General features: G+C 35.9%; 3 protein-coding genes across 10 annotated transcripts; 2 read left to right on the top strand and 1 right to left on the bottom strand.

Annotated features, from left to right (window-relative positions):
- Nucleotides 1-542: 542 nt before the first annotated feature.
- Nucleotides 543-1801, top strand: LOC103484859 (uncharacterized). Its single transcript, XM_008442177.3, has one exon. The coding sequence runs from the start codon at nucleotides 698-700 to the stop codon at nucleotides 1202-1204; it is 507 nt and encodes a 168-aa protein (XP_008440399.1). The 5' UTR covers nucleotides 543-697; the 3' UTR covers nucleotides 1205-1801.
- Nucleotides 1802-2438: 637 nt separating this feature from the next.
- LOC103484860 (telomere repeat-binding factor 2) lies at nucleotides 2439-9027 on the bottom strand. 7 transcript variants are annotated; one of them, XM_051088793.1, is made up of 7 exons: nucleotides 8460-9027; nucleotides 7797-7966; nucleotides 7410-7621; nucleotides 6853-6937; nucleotides 6100-6183; nucleotides 3176-3551; nucleotides 2439-2716 (listed from the first exon to the last, which is right to left on the bottom strand). In XM_051088793.1, exons 2-7 carry the CDS (start codon nucleotides 7944-7946, stop codon nucleotides 2703-2705), a joined length of 921 nt encoding a protein of 306 aa, XP_050944750.1. In that variant the 5' UTR covers nucleotides 7947-7966; nucleotides 8460-9027; the 3' UTR covers nucleotides 2439-2702. The 7 variants fall into 7 exon arrangements, with proteins under 7 accessions (XP_050944750.1, XP_008440402.2, XP_008440403.2 ...); XM_008442180.3 differs by having other exon boundaries at nucleotides 2439-2745; nucleotides 8460-8980; XM_008442181.3 differs by having other exon boundaries at nucleotides 7797-7983; nucleotides 8460-8978.
- A 746-nt stretch (nucleotides 9028-9773) lies between these two features.
- LOC103484861 (NADH dehydrogenase [ubiquinone] iron-sulfur protein 4, mitochondrial) lies at nucleotides 9774-13245 on the top strand. 2 transcript variants are annotated; one of them, XM_008442184.3, is made up of 5 exons: nucleotides 9774-10208; nucleotides 10918-11006; nucleotides 11443-11572; nucleotides 12378-12407; nucleotides 12935-13245. In XM_008442184.3, the coding sequence occupies exons 1-5, from the start codon at nucleotides 10050-10052 to the stop codon at nucleotides 12995-12997; spliced, it is 471 nt and encodes a 156-aa protein (XP_008440406.1). In that variant the 5' UTR covers nucleotides 9774-10049; the 3' UTR covers nucleotides 12998-13245. The 2 variants fall into 2 exon arrangements, with proteins under 2 accessions (XP_008440406.1, XP_050944754.1); XM_051088797.1 differs by lacking the exon at nucleotides 12378-12407 and having other exon boundaries at nucleotides 9794-10208; nucleotides 12903-13245.
- The last annotated feature ends 336 nt before the right edge of the window (nucleotides 13246-13581 follow it).

Consider the following 13581-nt stretch of genomic DNA (forward strand, 5'->3'; position numbering starts at 1 on the left):
TTTAAGATCACTGTTATGATTGATTTTAATTTTTTTCAAAAAAAATTATTAATAGTTTTTAAGTTTAGAAAAGATATAAATTATGGTAATCTAATTCAATTTTTGTTCATTCAATTTTGATTTCAAACGTGTGTATGTATATCTAACAAAAAGTTAAAACAAAATAAACCAACCTAGTTTAAAATTTTAACATTTTCATGGTCGGTTTTTTGGGTTGGATTTCTTTTCGAAAATAGACACATCAATAGATATACACTTTATATATATATATATATATATGATATAATATTAATTTCTTTTAGTGATAAGTTTAAATATTATTATTTTTAGTTAAGAGAAATTGAGTTTAAATTTAGACTTATGAGAGTATGAGAAGTAAATTGAGAAATACTAAAATAAAATAGATTTAAAAAACTACAATAACCAAAATTGAATGTAAATCAAAATGATGTGTGAAATCCTTCTGTTAAAGGGTAACGTGGACTTTTTGCCTATTTTTGGACTATTATTCAAACTCTTGACATTGTAAGACATATTTCAAAATTTCAAGTAGTTTTGAGGGTCACTAATCGAGAGGTGAAACCCTAATGAATTCAGACAACCGTAGAACCTCGGAGTCGGCGCTTCAATGAAACACGATTCTCTGTGACTTACCAATATCGTCGTCGGTCTCCGCCAGAAACCCTAATATCTCGAAATGCCATCAATTGCCTCCAAACTTCCGGCCAAATCTTTAGTGAGACTTCTCACTATCGCTCCAAGACCATTGCTAGTTCGGTCCCTCAGCACCGTCGCCGAGGAACGAACCCAGAAACTCGAGAGGATCGCCGATGAGCTCCTCGACCTCAATAAAATCGAACGACACGACTATGCCATCCTCTTCGGGTATAAAATGGGTTTAAACAAATACGGGCCTGCAGTTTCTGGGCTAAGTGCACCAGGCTCAGCCGCCGCCGGATCTGCCGCCGCCGAAACAAAAGAAGCTGAGAAAACTGTTTTTGATATAAAGCTCGAGAAATTTGATGCGGCAGCGAAGATCAAGATCATAAAGGAGGTAAGAACGTTCACTGATTTGGGTCTGAAAGAGGCTAAGGATTTGGTGGAGAAGGTGCCCGTGGTGCTCAAGAAGGGAGTAACAAAAGATCAAGGGAACCCAATTATTGAGAAGCTTAAGGAGTTGGGAGCTACAGCGGTATTGGAATGACTTTTTTTTTCTTCTCTGTCATTTCATACGTTCTTTTTGGAGTAAAATAATGCTGCCCTTGTTAGAGGACTATCGAAATTTTTTCAAAGTGCCAAGATTTATGAAGGTTACAATTCAAAGTCATATTGTTGCTTGATTCGATATTCAAAGTACATTTGGTTTTTTCCCCTTTGGCATTTCTCCGCCGGATTTGCATGAGAATCAGTTTCATTCTGACGTTCTTAGCCGGACCTGAAGAATTTAGCCAATCTATAATCCCCATGTGAACGGAGAGGATGAATCTGTCCTAAAAGCTCTCTCTCGTGATAGAAGAAAAATCTCTACTTCTTGTTTAGTTCAATTCCCCGAGGGAAAGCTATATGTATTTTGTTCTTTCCATGAGATTGTTGAAGAAGAATTAAACAATCTTAATTATGTTGCTTCTCTTCTCATGTGGGCTTAAATTCTTGGCAAAAAGTTGTGAAAAATTGTTCTTTGTTCTTTGTTTGACGATCGATTTATTTCTTCCTTTTTTTTCATGGGTTTAAGGGATTTTTGTAATCTGACTTATATCTAATTAATCAAGTTCAATGATAAATTCTCCCTTTTTTTCCTTCACATGTATATATTGAAGTTAAAGTCATGGTTTTATTAGTCTTGTAATGCATGGCCGAGTGCAGATAGAACAAAATTATGGCAATAGTATTTTCTCTTCAGAATCACGAACCAGAAACTAGCAAAAGTTCTATTGGTTATGTTATGTCGAAACGTGTTTATCTCTAATAAGTGAAAACGTTCATTTCCTTCACTTCTGAAAAGTTCTTGCTTGCAGAAACGCTTCAATCAGCTATTCAGTTTTTTTTTTCTCCGGAAGTTGCAGTCCGATTCAATCTCAACAATCAAATTGTTAAAAATGTTTGCTCTTCTGTCTGCTTTGTTTCGACCTATTTATGCTGAAACAATCGCAAAAACAGACTACCGACGAAGCATAATTAGGGTGAGAAACTTCCAAGATGTACAGAGTGAAGAAAAATCTTTGGTTCGTTTAGGAATTATTTCGTTTTTAAAAATGAAATTTGTTTTCTCTCATTTATCTTACTTTTAAAAGTATAAGAGATGAAAAACATAGGAGTTATTTTTAAAGAAATATTCAAAATTTGACTTGAGTTTAGAAAAATAATTACAAGACAAGAAATTTAAATTAAATGTGGAATGAGTGTTGGCTTATAACCAAAAAAAGGAAAGGAGACCTTAATTTACAAATTTGATTTCTCTTAGAATCATATAAAGGCAGTCTGCCGAGAAAACACCATTTTCGGGTATAGTTCACATTGCTCTCACCAAAATCCTTTACTCTTAGATTCTAAATCACATAACCGACATACACTTCTGATCATAAGATCCCCAGATGGTCTTTCTCATAGTCAATCAAATTCTGCAGATTTACAATGCTAACTATATCTACAGTTTAGTTACAATCACTTGCACATGGAAATCCAGCAGCAGCACCACCTTCATCTCAGAACACATTGCCTACAGTTGTTATTGCAAAGTTTTATTATCTGCCAAAATAATAAAATAACATAAAATAAAATAAAAGAGAACAAAAAGAAAAAGTAGACAAAAAGAAAAATCACTAGGCTTGAATTTTCCTTCTCATGGTTGTTTCGTAACAAGTCCAATAATGCTGGACATCAATGCAAGAAAAACGAGAATAAAATGGTACATTGTGAGCCCAGTTAATAACAAAAAATCAAATGTGGAATCATTGATATAAGAACTCAAACTAACTTGGTCAATAGCCATGGATTTGATCATGAGGGGTAGTGAAGTGGAAGGTGAATCATAAACAGACCAACGTGTAATTTATATTAAGCTTTTCGTTGTCTTTTTCAAGTTGATATTAGTTTATGAAAAATCTAGATAACACGTAGATATGTAAGTTTACAGTGTGCTAACTAAACAAGACATGCTTGTGTGTTAACTAATTACCTTGGAGGAGAACTTTCTGAATAGGACTTCTATTAGGGAATGTTCTGCACTCCAATGCCTTCATTGCTGCTTCAGCAAAAACTTGTGCTGTTTCAGCTTCAGCCTCTGCTTGTTCTGCTTCTCTTGCTGCCCTTTCAGCCTCTGCAATGGCAGCCTCTGCCTCAGCTACTGCACGTGCAGCAGCTATAGCTGCCTCCTCCGCAGTCATTACCTTCATCTTTGAAAGTTCCAAGTCAACCTGGGATTTAGTGATAATTTTGACTTCACTCTTCTCGGTTTTTGAAGACTCCGTCTGCTTGTCCTCAAGGAGTAACAATGGAGCATTTCTTCTTCCAGGTAAGGGAGAATTTGGTGCAATTCTGTACTTATGCTTTACCTACCCAAACAAAATCCATTTAAATTATCTTAATAGCAAATTCCAGCATTACCATTCATTTACCAGCGTCAAGTGCCATTTTCTTTGTGATTTTTTTAAATACAAATCCAGCATTACTTGCATTACACTTTACAACGGTGCCTTGACTTATCAATATATCAAACTTTGAACTAGATAAAACGAAATGGAAAATAACACTCTAATTTAAGCATGGATTTGTTATACATGCCTGTATGGCATGATAGACCATACTTCAAAAGTATTTTCTGAAATTGCACCTTTAATAAAACACGTAATGCTTCAAAGTGCCCTTAAGAAAATTTTTAGCCACATAACCTGGCACTTTTGAAGTGTTTGATGTGCCATGTTATTATGACTCTAGCATCATGGTCAGTTAAGCTCCTCCTTGAGAAAAGGGCTGCAGAAAGTGGGCGCAAGTTTATCATTTGATCACTGGACAAAAGAATGTGAACCATAGGGAGTAGCTTCAGAAAAAGGAAAACCAAGACACCTACCACAAAACTCAAATCCTTCCTCTTCTTGTTGACCAATGTCTTCACAAAATATCCAAGCCTGGAATATAACATGTCAGGCTTGGAACGTAGGGTGCATTGTAGGCAAGGATGGATTGTTGTAGAGACTATAAAGTTTTAGTATCTAATAAGTCTTCATGGACTATGATTTTGATTCAGGAAATGATGTCCTCTGAAACTCATGCTCAATGAAAAAGGGAAGGGTGGCAACCTGGCGGCTTATGTGTGACATGTGGCCCTTTGCGACTCCATTAGTGACTTGGCTTTGGTGCCTTAAAGTGAATGAATTTAAAAGATCGGGCTTGCAGAGCTTCTTGCATAGAAGATGGAAACGGCTCAGCAGAGGAGAGGCAAGACTCTTTCACTAACTCAAAGTTCAAGTCCTCCGATTCAAATCCTCCTCAACAGATAAACTGTGATTAGGCTTTGACGAGAGTGCCTTAAAAGGAGTTGTTTTAAGGTATGAATTGTAAGAACAATTTTGGCCCAAATGCATCCAGCACATCTACTGGTTTGGTCAATCTGTGCGGCATCAAGGATCTGCTTCTAAGCGGTCTGTTTACAATTGGACTGATTATCAATTTGCAGGTGAAAGCTGTTGCCGAAGAAAACTAGGAAATTCTTCTCTTTGTTGGATATGATTGAAAAAATATACGAGCCATATGCCTCTTTCAAAAACAAGGTCGCTTACTACTCATTAGCTTCTATGAAAAGTTAGGATCATTCAGCCCAGTTAAAACCCCGAGAAAATCATACATTGCTTCTTGTTAGAAACATAATTAGAATGAACTTTCGAAATATTTTTAAGATTATCAAGGGAATAGTGATCATTAGATAAAGAGTTGGTTAATGAATGGTGGTTATATACAGTGTTGGTTAGGGGTGTAAGGAGTAAGTAGTGAACCCGTGTTAAGGGAACTGTAATCTTCCTTCAGTTTGAAGCTAGTTTCTGTTATTCTCTATTTCAAATTCTAGTTTCTAACAGTCTCTAGTTTGGACTTGGTGTTAGAAAAAAACATGTCTTCTCTGATGCTCCATTGAGTACCTTCGGATCAAAGATATTCTCCATATGACTGAGGTACTCCAGTTCCATTTAGGCAAATACATATTACTGAAAGTAAGCATATAGCCTTTGATCATGCGGTGATGCATCTCAATGCTGCACACATGTATCCTGACTAGGGCCACAAACCAAAATGCCATTAAAAAAGACAAACAAATCACCTCATCATCAAGCATGGCCTGTCTACTCAACCATGGGTTTGTGTCCTATTGATAAAATCTCACTTCAGTGAATTTGTTTCCCAAACCAATCAATTACAAGAATTGGCTACCAAGTGTATTGATCAAACAGCAGGGGTCACACAATTGAGTGATTTGGTCTCTCCTACTAGCTATCACAACACTATTGAATGACACATTCTCATGCATAAAAGTTCAAAAACATCCTTGCAAATTTTCTTCCTATTCTGTGATCTCCTAAGCCACTGCTCCTTCAGACCTTCCTCCTACCGAAGACCTTAGCACAAGCTTACCAATAACATTCAGTTAGCTTTGCAGCTCAACTGTCTCAAGACTCTCGAGCAGTTGTAAACTCATAATAATCATTGTTCCATATAATTCCTGTATTTCATTCTTTTTAAAACAAGGAGTTAGATCTTTGCCCCTATACTTGGGTGCATGGGAGCCCCAAACCTGATCAAGGAAGTGCTCAGAGCAAGGAGTGGAGTTGCGAATTCTGGAGAGTGGCACAGTCGTGGAACCCACATATTAAGGGATTAATAAAGTATTTATAGTCATGGGACCCACAAACTCCTTTGACCAAACAAGGAGTAGAGTTCCCAACTCCAACTCCATAGGCCAATCTCCTCGCAAGGGTTTCTTACATTAAGCTCGCTACTCACCAAAGATTTGAACTTAGGACCTCTAAGCTAGTATGACCAAAAGACCCCAAGCCCGGGCCAATGGGGCCCCCCCTGGATATTATAATTTCTCAATTGTAGTAGGAGAATTACCTTTATCAACTTTCCATTTGCAGTCATATGCTTTAATTTTGTTGAAAGAAGTTTTTTAAGGTTTGGCGGGGCCCAGTAATGCTCCTACATAGAAAATGAAAACTTCAGATTGTATAGAACCACTCTGTCAACAAAAAACAATCATGTAGAGGCATCAAGGTAGAAGAAGGAACTGAGAATTGCATAAAGCTAGTGTCATAAAATTTTCTGCATTCATCTATACTTTTTTTTAATATGTGAGGTTTTACTATAATCTAAACCTTCAAATGGCCAGAGTACACAATTCGATAGAGATCTAAATTATGAATGAGAAAAACCCAGAAACTGAAAGTTATATAACCAAGTACCCAAATCTTCGAGATGATAAAACTGCATGAAATAAGTGAATTTGATAAACAGGAGAACATTTTTATAATTTCCTTGGTTTTGTTTGTTAGATGTCTTATCACTTTTTTTGTTTCTTTCCTCCTCTTTTAATGGAAAGTTATTTCCTACTTCCCACTCACACACAGAGATTACCGTGTAATGTTATAAACAAATAAAGAAATCACATTTGGCAGACGTTTGATTGATTGCCATCCCTTCAACAGAAAGAAAGACAAAATACAGCAGCTCATAACAATAACAACACTAAGGTCTCGCTAACTATGCATTCTATTCATAAGAAATAATTAAAGACGCCGGGAGGAAAGATCTTTACTGCAAATATAAAATTGTCAAACATTCAGATTCAGCCATTTTATGCATTAGCACCTCTATGTACATAGCAATTGCAGCTCGGTCAGAACCCCTTGGCTCCTTTAGGTTGTTAATTGCCTCTGATATAAGTTTGTCCAATCTACAACATGTAAAAGAGGTCTTATAAATCAATCCAAAATCAGGAAAGGAAGGATGAAGCACCTACAGTTTCCAATGAAAGACTAATTCTAAGCGTGGTGTTTAAAACCATGTCTAATGGATATAAACCAATGTGGTAACTATATTTTCTCATTCTGAATGGAGCTAAGAAACCACTAAGATCACTAATGTGTCATTTCATAGTACAAGATAATCGCCCTAGAGGCAAAGGGTAATGGTGTAGAGCCAGAAAAGGCCTCTTGTTTCTCCAAAATAATATGAAAAAATAGAAAATAAATAGAGTGTCACTAAATGCAATAAGGTCAAGGGCTTTGCTGTGCACTATGTTATTTGATATTTTAAACGAAACAATGTGAACCCAAATAACAATTGGTTATGCAATAATCATAACAAATATCTGACTATTTCACCCTGGAACAAAAAAAGATTCACATGATTAGCTGCCATAAGACCTTGCTAGTGGCTCTTTTGGACCATTAGAGCGACTTGTTCCATTTGAAATTGCAAGCGGCTTAGCGTCGACAATCTCCTCATTCGGAAGCACAGTGCTTACAGGCACAGGACTATCATGATGTTTTATGGCCATAGAATTCTTCTTAAGTGCGAGCTTAGCCTTTTGCCTAGACCCCCATATTGCAGTAACATTTATATTTCTCCACTTATCCTGTTCAGAGCCAAAATTACATTGAAAAATCATTAAGTGTTTCGGTAAACCAAGCAATGTGTTTCCAAGTAGAATACTGAAAGAAAACTCAACAAGATGTTTGGTCAATTTCTATATTCTGCGACTTAATTACTGTTGTGAGTGAACGAGAAGTATGTGGGCAGGGGGAAGGCACCTTGAGATCCACATTTGAGCGTTGATGCAAAATTGAGCTGAATTCAGGATCTGTGAGTATTGTGCGCCATTTTCCTGCTCCATGCTTGATCACTCCTGCCTTAAGGGCAGCTTCTTCTTCAGCTGTCCATTTCTGCTTAGGGGCACCCATTTGCAAAATCCAGCCCGACACTGCAACAAATTTTGAACTGTACTCCGGTTAAGTAATCAAATCAACTCAAGGAACACAAATCAGTGGCCAGTAAGTAATTAGTAATTCCATCGTTTCCAAGAAATAGAGTGTTTTAAAAATACATGAAATTGCTCACAAGAAGCTTTCCACACAAATTCGATCGATTTTAGAACAAAATGGTAAACGATCAAATGGACCAATCAATGCTTCCATGTAAAACGATTTCACCCTCAATGAGATTGTTGACAACTCTATGTCACATTGAACACCGAAGTTGTAAAGTTGGTGATCGAATAAAGATAAATGTAAGATTATTTCAACCCAGTAATTCAAATTGTAAGACATATATAACAAATTTTCTCTCCGAAACGGTCCAAGCTTATAGTGCCTCAAGAATACTTCTATTTCCACCGAACGATTCATCGAAACTGAAAAACGCAAAAAACAAGAACTAAACAAACAGAAGGGAAACAAAATTCTGTGTCTTCTTACCTTACAAGAAATAGGGAACAACAATAGAATCCGGCAGTTGGGTTGAACTTCCAAGAGAAAAAAAAAAGGCCAGGGCTTAAACCATTTTTCTGTGGCTCAGATTGTCGTCGGCAATTTACGAGTGGGCGCGGTGCTGATCGAAGGGAAGATCGGATAAATTATTTGGAAGAGGAGAAATTGAGGGGTCACGTCGTCATCGAAAGTAGACGAATCTTGGGAGGAACAAAGAAATGATAGAGAAGAAGAATGAAGAGGAAATGGGTTTAGAAAAAAGTGGGAAATTGAGAATGGGAGGGACACTATGAATTTATCATCTGTCATAATAATTCAACCACACCCCTCGTTTGAACCAAATTACACAAATCACTGCCAATCGGACTATGGCGGATAAAATAGAAGCTAAAAAAACTCCATGCCTCCAAATATCAATGTAATCAAATATCCATAACTACACAACCATTTACAAATCAGTGTTTAAATTCTCCATTTGTATTATAAATTTTGGGGCTTCGGTTTCAGTCTCCCCGCGCTCGCGTAGTTGTGAAAAGAAAAAATAAAAGATAAATCTTTGGACTTAGCTCACCTATCTACATCATACGTAGAAATTATGTCAATACCAAGCAGTTATGTTTAAGAGTCTTTGTATAAATAAATAACAATAAACTTTCCATAGTTAATGGATTAACTTCAAATATCGAAATGAAGAAATGTCAGATGGATATGGAGTTGGTTTGTAGCGTTCAAAAAGTTAAACAGAAATAGATGGCTTGAGAGAATAACTTCCGATTATTTCAAAAATAACTTTTTCTTTAAAACAAAATCTCAACATTTATATAATATAGTGTTCCTAGTCAAGACACATCTAGCTCTACCATAAACTTTTTGTAATATCACAATGTTAAGTCATTTTCTTTAAATATATTGCTTTTTGTTATGATTATTCTATAAGATGAAAATTTCAAACGCTTCACGAGTATGTTTTCTAAGATTTTATCTTATGGTTTTTTTCTCCAACATATGTTGTTCGATATTAAATGATCATCGTCATGGTATTTTAAATTTAAAGTTAACACTAATGGTGTCTTTGTTAGGATGATTTGTAGTGTGGAGGGAAACTCATTACTAACTTCCACGTTATAGTAAAAGCCAAGCTACAAGTTGGAGGAGATATTGAATTTTATAGACTAAGTATATAAAGATATTTGTAATTGTTGTCTTGATTTATATATTTACGACATGAAGAATGGTGGAATGGAGACTCTAATGTTAAGATGCAAAATAATATTTTAGGGTAAATGAGGTGGTTATGACAGTGTTAAATAATCTTTCCATAATCATACTTAGAGATAATATTAGAATGAGTAAGCCAAATGAGTTAATGAGTTACGTTCGGCCTCTCTCTTATTTTATGTTTTTTGGTATTATTTTAAAGGCGAGCCTTCATTTTCGATAAGTTTTAAAGAAAACAACAGCGTAAAATTAATCTTATTCTCCGTCGTTCCAAGTTCGATCGAGTTGGAAGTGTGTTTGTAACGGGGGGACGAGGCTGACGGAAAACTAGTTTTCGCGTCGAATTTTCTTCATCGACCGATGGCTAACTCCTTGCAGCGAATCTGGAGCCACGGACGTGCTCTTCGGAGCACAGTGGCTCCTCTTTCCAGGTCATTCTCCACCGATTCTTTGGTTCAAGTCAAGCCCGGCGAGATCGGTATGGTTTCTGGAATTCCAGAGGAACATCTTACCAGAAGGGTATAGCTCAGATATTCTTTTTTTTTTTTTTACTTTTTAACAACGAGTTTCCGATTGCTTACATTTTAGTTTAATTTCGAGGGATCGGGTTATTGGATGTTATTGATGTTTTTTGGGATTAGGTTTTTTTTTTATACCCGTCTGATTGGGTGTTCTTTCTTGTTTATAACTTGGTCTTATTAGAATGTTTTGCAGTGGCTAAACCCCTTAGGTGTTACTTTGTTACTAGTATGTTGAAATGTAGTCGGTTCCCATGAGGAGATGGAAATGTCCGGCTGTTGATAACCGAAAATTGATTAAAATGAGGTTAAAGTATGTCGAGGAGCCCGAGGTTTCTCCTTATGTGCTACTATCTATATATTGCTATTGGTTGCAGTCTCAAGATCCTAATCAGTTGATAGGCAGAAACTCGTTTTATTTTAAGTTGATTTAATATAGGGATTGATCAATGACTATCTCACAGTTTCTGTAAGTCATTAGGGCCAATTGTCAATCATCTATTGTTTAGGTATGATAGGCAAATGTTGAGATTTTCTTTAAAAAGATTATTTTGAAATTCAACTATTTCAGAATTGATCTCTACATGTACTGAGGTTTAATCTTGTAATTCTAATACACTAATCATTGGTGCGGATTTTCCTGTCATGTTATTTGTTTTCTATACTGACAATCTAGATTCATTTGTCTTCCTTTTATGTAATTATGTCAGGTTGTAATTTACTCTCCTGCTAGAACTGCATCCCAACAAGGATCAGGCAAGGTTGGCAAGTGGAAAATCAATTTTGTGTCAACACAAAAGTATGAATTCTTATCTGCCTGTTTTCTTTATTTTTTTCTGAGTTTGATTTTAAAGGAAAAAAATTCAGAAATTGTTGCTTTCGTTGTTTAACAGCAATTTTAACTCAGGTCTAGCTAATTTCTAGGTGCTAGATTGAAATATTGTGCAGAACATGTTATACTGGGCAAACTTCAAGTGCCCAAAAGTTACTGGTCCTTGTTCTTTTACTCTCTACAATTACAGTTTTTTTACCCTTATAATTTTTTTTTTCTCTTTGAAATCCTGTTTCTCTGATCAGGCACCTTTTCTGGTGGATTGATTCCATTTTCTATTGCCTGTGTGTAATATATATATATATTTTTTTTTCCATAAATGTGTGGTTTGTCGTTTAGAGAAGGAAAATATCATATCGAAGGGCAAATGTTTTTTTTTTATGCTTATCTGTCATGTTTGTAGGTGGGAGAACCCATTGATGGGGTGGACTTCTACTGGGGATCCCTATGCCAATGTAGGGGATTCTGCACTGTCTTTTGATAGTGAAGAAGCTGCAAAGGCATTCGCTGAGAAACATGGATGGGAATATGTGGTAATGCTTGCTTTAACCATTTAGAAAGATTTTTCTTCTTGTAATACCTTTATGTAGTTTGAGTTATCATATCCTAGGTTGGTTATTAATTATGTTGTTTTTCCACTGTCAGTTTCCTTCAAATAAGTAATACTTATAGTCGGTAGTGTTGATCAATTGTGCACATATTCTAATATATTCTTGTCTATGATCTTTGCTTTTGCACAAGGTTGAAAGTGGAACAATGCATTCTGATTCTAAGTAAATAACTCGAAAGAGCCAAAAAGACAGCCTTAAGGGCCAGGGATTGAGGAAATCCCCTCCCATAAAACTAATATGGAATAAATAAATAATATTAAAATGAATTGACATTGGATATGGTTGTTTAATATGTTTATTTAGAATAGCAAATATGATTCATGATTTCTGCTTTGGGGGATATTACATGGTGTTTTTGACTCTAAAAGTAAGATCTTATTTTTGTAGTGGAAATTTATTCAGTTATATAATATCCCAGTATTAGTTTGAAGCTAGTCTTCATAAGCTTCGAGAGGAGAAATATGAGGGGGGAGAAGTTAGTTTTTCTTTCATTAGATAAATAAAATTTATATTTATTATTTTAGCATCCTGTTAACATTGCATTACCAGTCTGTCTTTGTCCGGAGAGATTAAAAAGTTTCTTTAATGTTCAGATTGAGGGAATACTTTTCTGGCCTGCATATAATTATGAGACTACATTCATGCCATCTCCAAAATTTGGGTTAACTTCTAATCATCCTGTTGATTGTGTTTCTTGATTTTCTGTTTTTTCCCCTTCTTTTTGTAGGTTAAGAAGCGCCACACACCACTTTTGAAGGTTTGAGATTCTTTCCCATTATTTCGATTTCACTGAGCTTGTTAACTGTCTTTTTTAGTTGGATGCCCTCCATAGTGCCACACTGAAGTAGAGTGATTCGTCCATTGAGCTTTCTGTCTTATTTACAAGCGTCAACTATTTCCAAGGAATTAGCCCTTTTGTTGAAGTTACACATTTGATCAATGCAACTTCTTTCATCATCTTTTAGAATTTTGCTGGCGTTTTTTGGTAATTATAGATCCTTTTGCAATATAGTTTGTGGTTAGTTTAGGGGAGATCAGCTTCAGTTTCCTCTTGCTACCTGTAGTTGTTTCTGTTTCCTAAATGACTTAAAGTTCGATTTGTTATTATTAGAGTAGTTTAAACTCCTACTCCTAACTACAGGTTAGAGTTCCTTTTAAGATAGATGGAGGAGAAGGATGAAGTAATTTTGATGCTGCTTGTAATCTTTATGTCATCTGTAAAATAATGCGAGCATCCAAAATAAAGAAACAGAAAAAACTTACTACTCCCTGCTTTGACTGTAGGCGAAGGCGTACGCAGACAATTTCAAATGGAAGGGCCCTCCTGCTGAAGCCAAGGAGGCTTAGACCTTGTTTGACACTCCTTTCTTATCTAATTGGAGGCTAAACAGACTGGAGGGTTTGCGTAGTCAATTTCGTTGCTTATTTTTGAGGAAGTTGGTTGTAATAAGTGAGAACCGTGGTGTATACTCACTTGACCTTGTAACTTTTGTTCTCTCTTTACGTTACCATCGAATGAAAAGTCTCAAGAAACAGACGAGCATAGGAATTGATAAGTTAACTGTTTTGTGCAATGAATGAAATTTTTTAGTAAATAGTATAGCGTGATTCCATCAACATTGTTTAAATCAGTGCTGATTAAGTTTTAGTAATATCACAGTCCACAAAGTATGGTCCGTGTGCAAAATGTTATCACGAGCACGGCCGTAACTTGGTAGTACCGACAAATTTCTCCTTCAGATAACACTCCGACTGCCTTTCGCATTTTCTCCTTCATGGGTCAGCAGTTTGAGTTTTTGTTAATTCGGGAGAATGTGATAATATAATATGTAAATGTAATTAAAGTTTATATTGATAAGTTTAATATTGCATTCTTCAAGGACGTAGAGAATAAAAGAACAGTATGTGAACCCTTCTCGACTCTTTCACCC

This window comes from Cucumis melo, chromosome 8 (genome assembly GCF_025177605.1).
Source record: "Cucumis melo cultivar AY chromosome 8, USDA_Cmelo_AY_1.0, whole genome shotgun sequence".
NCBI classification, from domain to species: Eukaryota; Viridiplantae; Streptophyta; class Magnoliopsida; order Cucurbitales; family Cucurbitaceae; genus Cucumis; species Cucumis melo.

Coding starts and splice junctions, on each gene's coding strand:
- LOC103484859 (XM_008442177.3), top strand. CDS start 698: ATGCCATCAATTGCCTCCAAACTTCCGGCCAAATCTTTAGTGAGACTT.
- LOC103484860 (XM_008442180.3), bottom strand. CDS start 7,946: ATGGGTGCCCCTAAGCAGAAATGGACAGCTGAAGAAGAAGCTGCCCTT. Junction 7,622..7,796: donor GCTCAAATGTGGATCTCAAG/GTGCCTTCCCCC, acceptor GGCTCTGAACAG/GATAAGTGGAGAAATATAAA. Junction 6,184..6,852: donor CAATTGCTATGTACATAGAG/GTGCTAATGCAT, acceptor TTTTCTATGTAG/GAGCATTACTGGGCCCCGCC.
- LOC103484861 (XM_051088797.1), top strand. CDS start 10,050: ATGGCTAACTCCTTGCAGCGAATCTGGAGCCACGGACGTGCTCTTCGG. Junction 11,007..11,442: donor AATTTTGTGTCAACACAAAA/GTATGAATTCTT, acceptor TCATGTTTGTAG/GTGGGAGAACCCATTGATGG. Junction 11,573..12,902: donor AACATGGATGGGAATATGTG/GTAATGCTTGCT, acceptor ATAAAGAAACAG/AAAAAACTTACTACTCCCTG.